The 14,972-nt window shown below is 46.9% G+C and overlaps 2 protein-coding genes across 12 annotated transcripts in view; both read right to left on the reverse strand.

Moving 5' to 3' along the window:
- Positions 1-2,191: 2,191 nt before the first annotated feature.
- On the reverse strand, positions 2,192-6,875 carry LOC103460331 (uncharacterized). Its single transcript, XM_008402431.3, has 3 exons — positions 5,593-6,875; positions 4,839-5,026; positions 2,192-2,800 (listed from the first exon to the last, which is right to left on the reverse strand). The coding sequence occupies exons 1-3, from the start codon at positions 6,044-6,046 to the stop codon at positions 2,720-2,722; spliced, it is 723 nt and encodes a 240-aa protein (XP_008400653.1). The 5' UTR covers positions 6,047-6,875; the 3' UTR covers positions 2,192-2,719.
- A 622-nt stretch (positions 6,876-7,497) lies between these two features.
- The window catches only part of LOC103460343 (plectin), an 81,856-nt gene continuing 74,381 nt past the window's right edge, over positions 7,498-14,972 (reverse strand). For all 11 annotated transcript variants that reach the window (XM_081612179.1, XM_081612177.1, XM_081612176.1 and 8 more), the window contains 2 exons: positions 8,150-14,922; positions 7,498-8,079 (listed from right to left, as the gene is read on the reverse strand). In XM_081612179.1, the coding sequence (XP_081468305.1) occupies positions 8,722-14,922 (6,201 nt within the window). In that variant the 3' untranslated portion in view covers positions 7,498-8,079; positions 8,150-8,721. The remainder of the gene's footprint in view (positions 8,080-8,149; positions 14,923-14,972) is intronic.

The following is a 14,972-nucleotide window of genomic DNA, read 5'->3' on the forward strand; positions in this document are numbered from 1 at the left end:
GTTGGAATCCGCGCCTGGACTCTTTCTGCATGTAGGAGTTTCTCTGGTGATCCGACTTCCTCTCTGTCTACAGACACAAAACATTCATCTACATGTAACCAGATATGGAGCTGTGTCCCTCTGTCGTTTGGTAATGGACTGGACACGTCCAGAGTCGGTCCGCAACCAGGAGATGGTCCCACACCTGGAGACGGTTCCACACCAGGAGACGTTCCCACACCAGGAGACGGTTCCACACCAGGAGACGTTCCCACACCATGAGACGGTTCCACACCGGGAGACGTTCCCACACCAGGAGACGGTCCTCAACCAAGAGACGGTCCCACACCAGGAGACGGTCCTCAACCAGGAGACGTTCCCACACCTGGAGTTGGTTCCACACCAGGAGACGGTTCCACACCCAGAGACGGTCCTCAACCAGGAGACGTTCCCACACCTGGAGTTGGTTCCGCACCAGGAGACGGTTCCACACCCAGAGACGGTCCTCAACCAGGAGACGTTCCCACACCTGGAGTTGGTTCCACACCAGGAGACGGTTCCACACCCAGAGACGGTCCTCAACCAGGAGACGTGTCCACACCAGGAGACGGTTCCACACCAGGAGACGGTTCCACACCCAGAGACGGTCCTCAACCAGGAGACGTTCCCACACCTGGAGTTGGTTCCACACCAGGAGACGGTTCCACACCCAGAGACAGTCCTCAACCAGGAGACGGTCCCACACCAGGAGACGTTCCAACACCTGGAGTTGGTTCCACACCAGGAGACGGTTCCACACCCGGAGACGGTCCTCAACCAGGAGACGGTTGCACACCAGGAGACGGTTCCACACCCAGAGACGGTCCTCAACCAGGAGACGTTCCCACACCTGGAGTTGGTTCCACACCAGGAGACGGTTCCACACCCGGAGACGGTCCTCAACCAGGAGACGGTTCCACACCAGGAGACGGTTCCACACCCAGAGACGGTCCTCAACCAGGAGACGTTCCCACACCTGGAGTTGGTTCCACACCAGGAGACGGTTCCACACCCAGAGACAGTCCTCAACCAGGAGACGGTCCCACACCAGGAGACGGTTCCACACCGGGAGACGTTCCCACACCAGGAGACGTTCCAACACCTGGAGTTGGTTCCACACCAGGAGACGGTTCCACACCCGGAGACGGTCCTCAACCAGGAGACGGTTGCACACCAGGAGACGGTCCTCAACCAGGAGACGGTTCCACACCAGGAGACGGTCCTCAACCAGGAGACGGTCCCACACCTGGAGACGGTTCCACACTAGGAGACGGTCCCACACCAGGAGACGGTCCCACACCTGGAGACGGTCCCCATTGAAGGAGGATGGGTGTCTGACATGCGATGACACCCAGAATGTATGATGACGTTTTTAGGACCCAATCCTTCTCCTGATCTTTTCAGGGTCAGAACCAGAACCTTCAATGTGACAGAAAGTTCACTCAAGTCTTAAAAAAGGGGAACATTTTATAACAATAATTGGCTCAAAAACGGTGGCCATCTTGAAAAATGTCCAATGGCTGATGGGAAACATGCGAGCTGAGGGGTTAGCATGCTAATGTTTGTTTTTACAGTAATCTGCTGCTGCAAAAGGTTTCAGCTTACAGCAGCGGTTCTGTCATGTCAAAGGTCACTGGAGGAGCCGATCTCTGCGGGTCACACCCTGGTGACAAATACCAGAACCGAGCACAAAGCAGAGCTGAGTCAGCACCATGCACTGCGACCCTAAACAGGTCAAAGGTCATGATGACACTGAACCAGCATGGCTGCTTGGAAGGGCTGAAGGAGAAAGCATCCTCTCTCTAGAAACAAGATGGCCGCCGGACCGAGGTTAGCAGAGACAAGCTGGAGGAAACCAGACACATCAGCTAGAACAGCTGTTACCTGAAGCACGGCGGGGGAGGGGTGATGCTGTGAGCTGCAGCCACATGGCCTGGTGGTGCAGAACCATTAAAGTTTGAACATTTTGAGCTGAACTTCCTCAGCATCATTCTGCGACAGGAAAACGACCAGACCCCGGATCAGAACCGGATCGTCCTCAGGAAGGCGCTGTGAACCCGGCCGCCCCACTGGTTCCGGTCCAAACTCAGCCTCTCTCTGCAGCTGCAACCGACATGCTGCTGCTATGAAAACATTTTATTATTTAATGTCACAAACTTTCATCCACAGGAAGTCAGGTTTACATTTTAATGTTTATTACGTAAAAACACAGAAATAGATGCTAGATGTTCTCTGATGGACTGGGCCAGAACCACAGGTTCTGCAGGACCGCTGAGTCCAGTTTCGAAGGGCAGACTGAATGGAACACGGTGCTACTGCACCCCCTGCTGGACGGACCTATGAAACACCCAAATCCTACCCATCAAATCATTAAAACTAAAAAACTACAGATTCCTGTTTCCTCCTCACAGGATCTAAATGAGCCTCTGAACCGCTGATCAGAACCATCCAGAACCAGGACGTGGTTCTGGGTCAGTCTATGCAGTAACATGAATGCCAGCAGGAGTAACAGCGGCTCTGGCCCAGATTCGGTTCTGAGAGCCAGAAACCAAACGGAGCAGATCGTGGTCATGAGCTGCAGCTCTGCATTTTATTTCATGTAACAAACTTTCAGTTTAACCCCCTCTGAACCAAACAGCGACAACAAGAAGCTTTGAACTGGAACTGGAACAGGAAGCGCTGGACAGAAGCCGCCGATCCTTCAGGGTCTGCTGTTGGACCCGCAGCCTGCAGGGGGCGCTTCAGGAGCAGGGTGGAGCGGGAGGAAGACCAGCCTGCAGTCCTGAAAAGAAGAAGAGACAAGAAGCAGCAGGTGAGCTGAGCATACATAATATAAGAGTAGACCGTCTGGCTCTGCTGACATTTGGTTCTCTGATCTTATAATGTATACATTACGGTACCTTTATGGAGCTGATTGTATGTTTATATAATAATAAAAAGTAAAAAACAAATATATATATATCTACATATATATATAGATAGATAGAAGCATGTATCCAATTATTCAGTATTAATCATTATTTTATTTTATTCCTGTTTGTATAGTTATATAAATATGTATTGATATTAATAAATAATTTATTAAATAAATTATGAACGGCTGTATACTTAATCTGCTCATCATTCATTAATATCAGAATATTCCATCCTATTCTATTGTTATAGCCACTAAGCATATTTAAATATGCTGAACTATGTATTAAAAACATACTTAAATAATACAATTGTTTATAAATGTAGCTTTGATAGATGATTGAATATGGTTTCCAGTAATAAAAAGCGTGTTATAATCGATTAAATGCGCTGATACGTCATTGTTCTGCTAAACACATAACGCTGAGTGGAGTGGTGGACCGCTCCAAGATGGCCGCCCTAAATCTCGTCAGCGACAATAGAGCTTTGGAGCTGACGTCACAGCGTATGACGTTTGCGTCGCTCGGCGCCATTTTTGGTGTCCACAGACCAAAACAAACTAGTCAGAACTCCGTGTTTTCATGGTTACCGACCTCATGAAGTTGTTTTCAAGTTGGTTACCGGATGTTCGGCTCCGCGGAGTAAAAGGGACGTTCAGCTCAAGGTGGATCCGATTTATGAACACTAATTTCGGCCAGCTGTTCTTTACTGGTCCCTCCTGAAGCCTCGGAGTTTCACATCGGGACCGTTAATTTCCGAACAATCCTGTAAATAAATGCTTTATCTTGTGACCAACCGATACAAAAAGTGGTCATTCATGCTGTTACACGAGGCACAGTATCCTCTGTTAAACGTTAAGTCATATTCAATCATTTAAATAATTTTAAATGTTTTGAAAATATTGCTTCAATGTTACGTAGGACGGGTCCATCGGAGGCCGGGAATAAACCAAGACCGGGAGGAAAATATCAGTGGATTCGGACAGGTGTAGCCTTCACCAACTGCCCCGCCCCCACCTCAGCGTAACTCATGTTGCCTAGCAACCGTGACAGCGTGAAGCAGAGAGCGGAGAAGAAAAAACAACAACGGAGCCGAAGTTTGTTTTTCAGTCATGTATTACTGCTTTCTATATTATTCTTCACCTTTTATAGTAAAGGATGTTCCATAGTAAAAAGGAAATCTCTTAGTTTGATTCTAAAATGTTCAAATATGTACCGCACTTTTAGCAAACATTTTTCAACCAGACCTGTTTGAATAATATCGGTGTTTAACTCCCATGCATTGGGGAAAGCTAAGCTAGCGGGAGTTTTTATAACAGTGTGCCGGGAGTTAGGCGTTTTCTCTCGGTGAACCGAACCCGGAGCGCCCGGTAAGTTGACAGCTGGCGGGGGGAGCTGGATGCTAACGCAGCGGGAGCAGACAGGTCCGAAGATGTCAGAGCAATATTGCATTTAGGTGATGTATTGATGAACCGAGCAGATATTTGAGATTTACACACTTACATTCTCGCCTAAAAACGTTGTACCAAATCACGTTGTGTCATTTAAAGTGTTGTATAGCTAAATAATCTGTCGCTATTCACCGCCATTGACGCTCTGCCTGAACGCCCAGTTGGAACCCGCAATGAATTATGGGATATCGTGGGCCGTGAAGGACACACCGGACGCACCCTTCACATCTGGGGAAAAGAAGGACGCATTTGAAGGAGTCTTTGAATTCGGACAGGCCTTGTCGCCACGCTATGACGTAATCGGCCTACAAATCCGTCCTTCGAAGGATGCAGACCGTGAATTCAGACACAGCTACATTGACATAATATAACATTATTATTATCCTTATATTATGTCTATGCACAGCTATGTCTATAGAGCTGAGCCTGACAGCTGAGCAGAGCGCCGCAGTCTGACCTCTGCTGGCGGGGCCGGGTATGACAGGAAGTGCGGGATCATCAGCGGCCTGCAGAGGTCGTCATACAGGCCGGAAGGGAGCGCAGGTAGAAACGGCAGGTGGAGCAGGAGGTCAGGGGGCGGAGCCAAGGAGGAGCGGGACAGGGGGGAGAGGAACTGAGGAAGAGGAGGAGGAGGAGGAGGAAGACCTGGCAGGGGGAGGAAAAGATCCTCATGTTAGGACTTTTAATTCTTATTAAAAATAAAATATGGAAACAACATTTACTTCATTATTTAATCCACTGATAATTTCGGTTGCCATAAATTTCTGTAAAGCGCTAGTTAATAATTCTGTTGGCAAATATTGAAAACAAATTCAATAAATTCACATTCTCCCGTGTTTTATCCCAAAAATTCACCAAAATGATGAATTATTATCCACCAGAATTTCAGTTGAACTGAAACTTCAGCTGAAAATATTAACTCCTAAATATTTTAATCTTCCTGCATTTAACAGAAATTCGTATTTTAATTCATTTTATGCTCATATTGATATTTTTACTGACTCGCTGAACAGATTCTACTTTATACTTAATATTCAGCTAATAAATGGAGCGACTTTTATTCCCAGTGGTTTTTATTGAAACATACAATCAGGTTTTAGATCAAAATGAATAAAAATAGAATAAATGTTAAATGTTTGGTTTTTAGCTCAAAAACCGGGAGATTGTTTAAAAATAAGTTTTTTACTGAATATCGTGTTGGAAGTTCTTACAGGTCGGAACATTTCTGCCGTCCGGACCGGAACCGGGTTCTCCTCGCGGGTCCGGCCGCTGGTTCCGGACATCTGGACCCAAACCGTCCGGGTCCCGGGTCCCGGCGGCAGCATCGGGGTCTCCCGCCGCCCTGCATTCGGCCCGCGGCTTTGGGTTCCGGGGCCGATCTCGGGTTCTGCTCAGGTTCCGCTGGAGCGCATTGACCTGGGTCCGCCGGGTGATCAGGCCGCACTTCCAGCACTCACAGCCGGAGAACGGGCAGCACCTGCTGTGGCCCTTCTTCCGGATGATGAAGCCGTGGTGCCGGCACCGGGAGCATTTGGGCTGCCGCGGTTCGGACATGGCGGGAATCACCCAGCCTGCTCGGGTTGAGTTTAAATCACCATCGAGTCTCGGTGAGAAAGTATCAATGTCCCACCGAGCCGACCAATCAGAGGCCGCCCTTGTCACCATGGTACCAGCTGCGGGGATTCCAACCCAGTCCAGGTGTGGCGCCGGGGCCAGAGGCCCCACGTGGGTCCCGGGACCTGATTGGCTGGAATTCCGACGTGACCCTCATGGCTCCATCAAAACAACAATAATATATAAAAATGGTCATTTTATTACATTTACTAATGCAGAGATTTCATTGATAATAAAACTTTCTCACGCTAGCATTAAATAAAGTAAATAAAAATATTGAAAGTATCTCACCGTGTTGCTGGTCATCAAAACAGATGAACCTCCACTCAAACTTTGCTGGGCTTTAATTCTTTAATCAGATTTAGTCACAATAAACATTCATCTTTAATGCATTTTCTTCTGTTCAGTAATTATTTTATTTCTATGCATTTATGCAACACATGGGCTCAGTGGAAACTCCACAGCTGGAAGTCAAAAATCTGATTTTATGGAAAATTTAGAACTAAATCTACATTTCAGCAAAAGCCTCAGATTGAGAAGGTTGCAGGTATCATCTTCTGTTGTGGCCAAACTAAAGTATAATCCAAAAAATACTTTACATCATCACTTCAAAAATAAAATGGTTTCAGATGTAAAAGTCTGATCAAAGTTTGATTTAGTTTGGTTTGGTAAAACCTCAGACTGACTCTGTGCTGTAAAGTTAAAGGTTTCAGATTAAAACATGGCAGCTTTAAGTGGTTCATCCGTTCATCTCCGTAGCGACCGATGACAGGGTGAGTCATTTATATGAATAGCTTCATTTTCAATAAACTCAGACATAAAGAACAAAGACAAATTAACAAATCTTATGAAAGACTTGCAGAATATTTTCATATAACAATCTTTTTTTGTTTATTTTCTTTTTTATAACTTCTATAAAACATTTAATCATATGAGACTTTAAATAACTAAAATCTCCAAAATATGAAAAATATTATTTGATAATATTTCAGGTTAAAAGAAAAAAATGCAAAAATATCAATATTTCATATTTTTACAATTGTTTTGTCCAAAGAATCTAAAGTTTGCCTTGAATCTGTTTGACTTAATAGAAAATAAATGACATTATGATTATTCTGTTTAAAATGAAAAATGTGGCAATATATAATATCCTTAGTGCTGATTGTAGGAAGTGGACTCCTACATTTCTGACAACACAAATATAATAATAATCATTGACTACTTTGTAGAAATGTAACTACTCTTAACAGCTTTTAAGGGTTAAATCCCCCAAAATATCATTTGATTTTAATATTGTAGGTTGATTGATATTTAAAGTGGATATATTATATATATATATATATATATTAATATATTAAATCTATTATTTCAGCAGCCGTTTGAAGTTGGATGGTTTCATTTTACTTACATTCATTAGAAAAACTAAACCTTGTATGTTTACTTTAGAAGTGATTTTTCAGTCTTTATTCATACGGCAAACAAAACAAAATGAAAGAAACGGATTTAGTTCTTTTCATTTTTGTGTTTATTTACAGGCTTAATGTGCAACAATAAATGTTCTCGTCTCATTTAGTTATAAATACACCAACAAGGCTGGATGACTCTAAAACATCCTTCAACCCTCAAACACAGCAAAACATAAGCTTTTAAAGGATATAGCTGTTATGTCTTTATATGTTAGTAAATCATGCAAAGCAGAAATATAGAGTATGAAAATAAAAGGAGCTATAGATCAAATGTGCTGCTCTACCATCAAAACGAGGCTGTTTAGTGTCAAATATAAAAACTGGCTGAGCTGCGAAGCTTGAAGATCTTTCCCAAAGAAATGTTTTACTAATCATCGCTACCGTCGCCATAAATCGCCTGGGAAATAAAGTCAATGTTATGATCTTAATCTTGGCTAACAAGTTTCGGTGTTTCTTCTGCAGCCGGACTGGAAACCTGCTCACCAGTTTGAGGTCTGCAGCGTCTCCCAGTGAAAGGCGAGGAGCATTTGCTAAGCAAGCAGACCGAGCAGGAGCAGCGTCCGCTGGAGTCCAGCGCTGATGTCTGAGCAGAGACCAGCTGAAGGCCGAAGGCGTTTCCTGGAACAGGACCAAACATCAGATTCCAACAATCTGGCATCAGATCAGAAATGCTTCTCTCTAGATTTACCTTTCTGCCATTCAGAACAGCAGGGATTTATTGGTGTTGGTCAAAGTGTCCCCAGGTCTCTCTTGCTATGTGTCCATCTCACAGTGTGCACATGTTGCTCCGACTGCAGGGTTCATGGTTATGAAGTTGGGTTTATAGTGTAAATATGGCAGTGTGGCTCAGGAGAGAGAAGATCTTGAAGCTTGGCGTTCTTGAGGCAGACTATCGATAGACTCCATATTCTGCTCTGCAGAGAAGCTTTTTGTCCTTTCAGAAATATACATGTTCAGAAACCCTAGTTTGTACATCCAGTCTGGTTCTGCTAACGATTTTTCTAGGAAATAAATGTGTTTCCAGAAGACTAGATGTTTATTTTAAAACTGTTAGTCCTGTTAGGTGGTCGGCTGTACTGCTTACAGTACATGACAATGGATCTGATGAGGTGCCATACAGTGTAAGATATACAATAAAGCGAATGAATATATTGGTGGAAAAAGGAAAGTTTTTTCTAACACCCCCATGCAGAGCAGAATAAAGGAGGTCTTTATTCCACAGGGATGCAGGCATCTGGTGAGCGTTGCTCCGCCTCCTGCTCAGTACCGCCGGCTGTAGCTCGGCGAACCGTAGGATGACGACGAGAAGGTTGTTGTGAAACTCGACCCTGTGGCATCAAAGCTTCCTCTCCGGGAGCCGGACCTGGAGCCGGTTCTGGAACCAGAACGGGATCCGGTCGCAGAGCCAGAGCCGCTGATGCTATACGGACTGTAAAGGCCTTTGGTGGACTGAGACGAAGCTTCGAGCAGCCGCAGACCGGTTCCCTCCTCGGTCATGCTTCTCTCCATGGCGTCCTTGTAGGAGATCTTGAGCTTGGTTTTGGGGCAGGTGAGGTACTTGGAATACGCGCTGACATCTCGTAACTTCTGGGCGGTGCGGGCGTCTAAGGTGCCCTTCTTCAAAGCCTCATCAATGGAGACTCTACCAGAAGCATCTGGTTCAATCAGCCCACCGGTGAGATACTGGACCTCAAGGAACCGCTGTCCGGCTTCGTAGTAAAGCCATCCTTTCTTCAGAGCTTGAGCAGCAGACATTTTGCTCTTAGTTCGGGGATCTTCAAACCCATTGTGCGCCTTCTGGGCTAAACTGATGCGGTCCACCATGATCTTATCCACCAGCCCTTTATTCATTGCATCAGCCACAGAGAACTTCTCTCCTGTGTTCGGGTCAATGATCCCTCCAGTGCAGGCCTGAGCTTCCAGGAGCCTTTGACCTGTTATGTTGTCCACAAGATTTCGGTGAATAGCCTCTGTGATGGAAACCTTCTCCAGTGTGTCTGTGTCCAGTATCCCGGCCACAGGCCCGGTCTCCTCAGTTGGGTCATTCCACGTGGTTGCGGGAGTTTTTATGGAAGGCACCGGGCTGGCGGTGTAGGAGGAAGAGGAGCCAAAGGAAGATGAGCGTGATCTACTGCCGCTCATGTTTCCAGACAGCATGTCTGCGAACTCTGTGATGGACAGGGTTCCGGCTCGGTACTGATCCAGAGCAGACTTATCTATCAGGCCTCTTGTGATGGCATCGTCAATGTCATATTGCCGTCCAGACCTTCTGTCGATGATCATGGACTTTACGACTCCATCCGAGGAGGTTATCGTTATCTCCTCCCACTCACACTCCTGCTCTGAAAGCTCTATATAGGTCTGGTGATCAATCAGACCTTTTTGGTACGCTTCATAAACGGACATCTCTTTGCCTGATTCTGGATCGACAATGACAACCCTTCGTTTACGAACCGAAGACTTGGACGACGTCTTCCTCTCGCGTTTCTTCTCTTTCAGCAGCAGGAGACGAAGGCTGGTCTCTGGGTCAGTCATGCATCTCTCCATCAGCTGCAGGTAGGTGAGGTTTTCCTCTGTGTTTGGGTCAAAGAAGCCCTTTGTGTCATCAGAGGGATCAGTGAGAATCGTGTTCATTTCCTCATCAAAGAGGCCACGTTCATATGCTGTTTCAACGGGCAAACGGTGGCTCTCCTGGGGATCGATGATCCCCCCGGTAGCGATCTGGGCCTCCAGCAGGCGAATGCCATGGTCTTTCAGAATCAGATTCTTTTTCATAGCCTGGAACAGAGAGACTACCTGGCCAGAGTAAGGGTCTCTGTAGCCTGTGACGGCTCGTTCAGCTGAGAGGAGTTTGTCTTTAAACTCTGGGCCAACAACGGCCATTTTAACAGCCTCTGTGACATTCAGTTTCAGGTTCTTGATGGGGTCAATCACATATCCTGTAGCAGCTTGAGCTTCAAGCAGCTCAAAGGCGGTTCCCGGCCTGATCATGTTCTTCTTCATTGCTTGGTAAATAGAAAGACGGTCTTTGGTAGATTCGACATAAACGCCTGCTATGCAGCTGGTGCCCTCGAGGTACTTCTTCAGGTCTCTGCTGACCTCCTCCACCGTGATGATGCCTTCAATGAGCTCGCTGTAGGTCTTCTGGTCAATAATCTGTGAACGGAGGAGCTCATCTGCAGGAATGGTTTTTCTGAGACCCTTGAAGAGAAGTCGTCTGTCTGCCAGGGAAAGCAGCTGGAGTCCACTTTCTTTATCAACCCTGCATCTCTTCAGCAGCTGAGCGTAAGTCTGTTTCTCATCTGTTGTTGGGTCAATGTAACCTCGGATGTCCGCCGTAGGTTCAGTTATCCTGTCAAGGGTTTCTTTGTTAATGTAGCCACGCTGCATGGCCACATCTAGGGGAAGGTGGAAGTAGTACTCCGGATCCATCAGTCCTCCAGTGGCATTCTGGGCTTCCAAAAGCCTCAAGGCATATTCTTCGGAAACCAGGTCTTTCTTCATGGCCTGGAAGAGAGAAATGACTTTTCCGCTGTACGGATCCTTGTATCCTGTTACTGCACGCTCAGCTGAGAGCAGTTTGTCATGGATCTCAGGCCCAACAAGACCCTTGCGTACAGCTTCATCAACGGTTAGGAGCTCATCTTTCACAGGGTCGATCATGAATCCTGTTGCTGCCTGCGCCTCGAGAAGTTTCACAGCGACTTCAGGCTTTATCTGGCCATTCTTCATAGCCTGGTAAATGCTGATTTTAGGAGGACTGTCTGACATGATTCCCGCAATGCAACCTGTTCCAAAGAGGTACTGCTTCACTGACGGCATCTCCATCACCTCCTGGACGCTCATCTTCTCCTGTTTCAGGAGATTGTACGTCTGCAGGTCAATAATCCGAGCGCTGAACAGCTCCTCGATAGTAACCTTTCTCCTGATCACGTCACATGACATGCTATGCTCCAGCTTCAGAGTTTCTCTTTGCTCAATGATTTCGATGATGATGATGAGCATCCTTTCCTTTGTGATCTGGCCCAGGCGGTACTGCTCCAGGAGCCGCCGCCTCTCCTCTTCAGGAAGCAAGTTTGAGTTCATCACCTCCCAGATGGTTAAGCTCTTTCCTGCAAAGCTCTGATGAGGGATCTCAATCTGAGTGTTGGCTAGGTCTTGTTGAGCTTGCTCCTCTGTGTACTCATAGGATTTCTCGGTCACTGCAGGAGCTTCAACTTTTGACAGAGGCAGGTAGCACAGACCAGTGTTGGGGTCTCTTCTGCATTTCTCCAGCAGCTGGCTGTAAGTTACCCGTTGGTTGGTGTTGGGGTTGGTGAAGCCTTTCATGTCACCTGTCTCTTCACTGAATGATTTCAACATTTCTTTGCTGAAGAAGCCACGCTGGATGGCTGCATCACTGGGAACCCGATGGCTGCTGACTGGATCGATTATTCCACCAGTTGTGATCTGAGCTTCTAGAATAGGAATAGCATGCTCCCTTAACACCAGTTCCTTCTTCATGGCCTGGAACAGGGAGATCTTGTTGCCCGTATATGGGTCTTTGTATCCCGTCACTGCTTTTTCAGCTGACAGAAGTTTCTCATGAAGCTCAGGACCAACAACTCCAGCCTTCACAGCATCATCCACAGAATATTTCTGGTTTTTTACTGGATCGGTTATAAATCCGGTACCAGCTTGGGCCTCAAGAAGAGCCAGTCCAGTGCTATGCTGTAAAACACGCCGTTTCATAGCTTCATAAATGCTTAACTTCTCATCTGAGCCTTCCATGGCGACGCCATCGATGCGGTCAGTGCCATGCAGGTACTTTCTGACTCTGTCAGTCTGACCAACCTCTTTGGGAGCCTTCTTACCCTGCTGGAGTTGGTCAAATGTGGCCTTGTCAATGATGTTGGAATCAAACAGAGAGCTGGCGGTGACTGGTTCTCTCAGGCCTTCAAAACAAGCTTCTTCCTTGGTTTTGTCCTCTTTTTCATCAATGGTTGTTATCACAATCTTTATGAGCTTCTCGATTGTTACCAGTCCCATCCTGTACTGACGGATCAGCTCCAGTCTCTGTTCCTCAGTGATGTACTTAGAGTTTATGATTTCCCAGATTGTGACTTTTCTTCCTTTGAAGGGTCCATATTCCAGCTCCACTGTCTTCTGGCTTAGGGCCTCTTTCGTTTTGGCCTCTGTTATGCGTTTGTCCTCCTTCGGCTTTGGAGCCTTCTTTGACAGAGGAAGTAATGGCAATCCAGTTTCTTTGTCTGTGACGCATTTATACATGAGTTGTGCGTAGGTGGCATCCTGCTGTGAGTTGGGATCATAAAAAACTTTTGTCTCGTCTGTGTTTTGATTCAGAGTCTTGTCGATTTCTTCATCAAAGTATCCTCGCTTACAGGCCACTTCATTAGGGATGCGACAGCTTTTAATGGGATCGATAACTCCTCCTGTTGAGAGCTGAGCTTCCAGCAGACGGATGCCTTGGTCTTTCTTTACCAGGCCTTTGCTCATGGCTTCAAAAACGGACACCTTTTTCCCTGTGTAGGGATCTCTGTAGCCGCTGACGGCTCGCTCTGCTGACAGGAGGCGTTCGTGCAGCTCTGGACCAACAAGACCTGATTTAACAGCTTCATCGACAGGCATACGCTCATTTTTCACAGGATCTATCATAAATCCTGTTGCTGCTTGAGCTTCGAGGAGATTTACAGCCGTCTCTGGGGAGAGTAATTCCTTTTTCAAGGCTTGATAGAACGGCATTTTCTCTTTGGTTGGTTCATTCAGGAGACCTGCGATGCTGGGCGTTCCTTGCAGAGCTTTCTTCACAGCATCCATCTCAGAAACTTCTTTAACTGAGATCTTCCCATTGCTCAGCTTGTTGAACAAGTCTTTGTTTATAATCTTAGACTCTAGCAGCTCAGCGGCGCTCACTGGAGCCCTCAGACCATTGAAGACATTTCCACTGTCCTTCTCCTTGTCTTCCACAACAGTGATGACGATCTTGATGACCTTCTCTACGGTGATCTTGCCTGTCTTGTACTGACGGATCAGTTCTCTTCTTTGCTCCTCTGTGAAATACTCTGAATTTATCACCTCCCAGATGGTGACAGTCTTTCCTTTGAACTTTCCGAACGGAACATCAACATTGGATCTGCTGAACACCTCTTTAGTCTCCATATCCGTGAGGGTTCTCTCTCTCTGACCGGCTCTTTCGGTCACCGGTAACATCAGCAGGCCGGTGTCTGGGTCTTTAGTGCATCTCTCCAGCAGCTGTTTGTAGGTGAGTGGCTCCTGAGTGCTGGGGTCAGTGAATGACTTGGACTCTTCACTGGGATCCGTGAGTTTCTTGTTCATGTCTGCATCAAAGTGGCCTTGCTTGTAAGCTGCCTGAAGCGGGACTCTGTGACTGTTGATGGGATCCACTATCCCACCCGTGGCGAGCTGCACATCCAGGAATTTGGTGGCTTGCTCTTTATCAATGAGGCCCTTCTTCATGGCCTCAAACAGAGAGATTCTGGCTCCAGTGTACGGATCTCTAAAGCCAGTGGCTGCGCGCTCAGCAGAAAGCATCCGGTTGTGGAGCTCAGGCCCAACTAACTCCTCCTTAACAGCCTCGTCTACAGACAGAAGTTTATTTTTCACCGGATCAACAATGAAGCCTGAAGCTGCTTGAGACTCCAGAAGCATGGTGGCAGAGTCCGGAGTGATCTTGTTTTCTGTCATGGCGTTGTAGATGCTCATCTTCGCCTTAGATGGAGTCAGGATGCCTCCAACGCAGTTCTGGCCCTTCAGACACCATCGAACTTTGTCCGTCTTCTCCAGCTCCTGCACGGTGACTTTGCCTTTTCTTAGTTTGTCCATGTCCTTCTTGGTCAGGACACCGAGGTCAAAGAGTCTCTCTGCAGGAACCTTCTCTCTGATTCCATCAAATGTGTAAGGAGATCCTCCATCTTTCTTCACCCCGCCCACTTCGACGGCACCATTCAGAACCTCTCTGGTTGTTCCCACAATCGTCATGGAGACCAGCTGCTCCTCGGGAACGTCATCCGTCTGAACTTCCATTTCCTTAGTTTTGGTTGTTCCCGTTTTAGAAGCTCCTTCCAGGCTCTGGAGTTTCTCTCTGAGCTTCTTGTTCTCGTCCTCCAGGAGTTTCTCTTGTTCCAGCCTCTTCTTCTCAAGCTCCTCCACCTCCCTCTGCTTGGCTTTCATCTCTTCTTCTGCCTCTTTCTGCTTCTTCACAGCCACGTCCATCACGGCCTGCAGCTTCTTCCTCTCCTCCTCCATGAGAGCGCGCTGGCGCTCCTGTTCTTCTTTGAACGCCTTGGCCTTCTTCACCTCCTCCTCATACTGCTTCTCCAGCTTTTTCTTCTCGTCTTCAATGGCTCGCTCTCTCTTCAGCAGCAGCTCCTTCTCACTGAGGAACGACTGTTGAAGGATGACCTTCTGCTGCTCAATCTGCTCCTGCTGGGCGGTCGCCATCTGTCAGAAGAAAGGAAGATAAAGTTGGTCAGAGAAAATCAGTCATGACT

This window comes from Poecilia reticulata, chromosome 11 (genome assembly GCF_904066995.2).
Source record: "Poecilia reticulata chromosome 11, P_reticulata-male-v2, whole genome shotgun sequence".
In the NCBI taxonomy this organism is placed as follows: domain Eukaryota; kingdom Metazoa; phylum Chordata; class Actinopteri; order Cyprinodontiformes; family Poeciliidae; genus Poecilia; species Poecilia reticulata.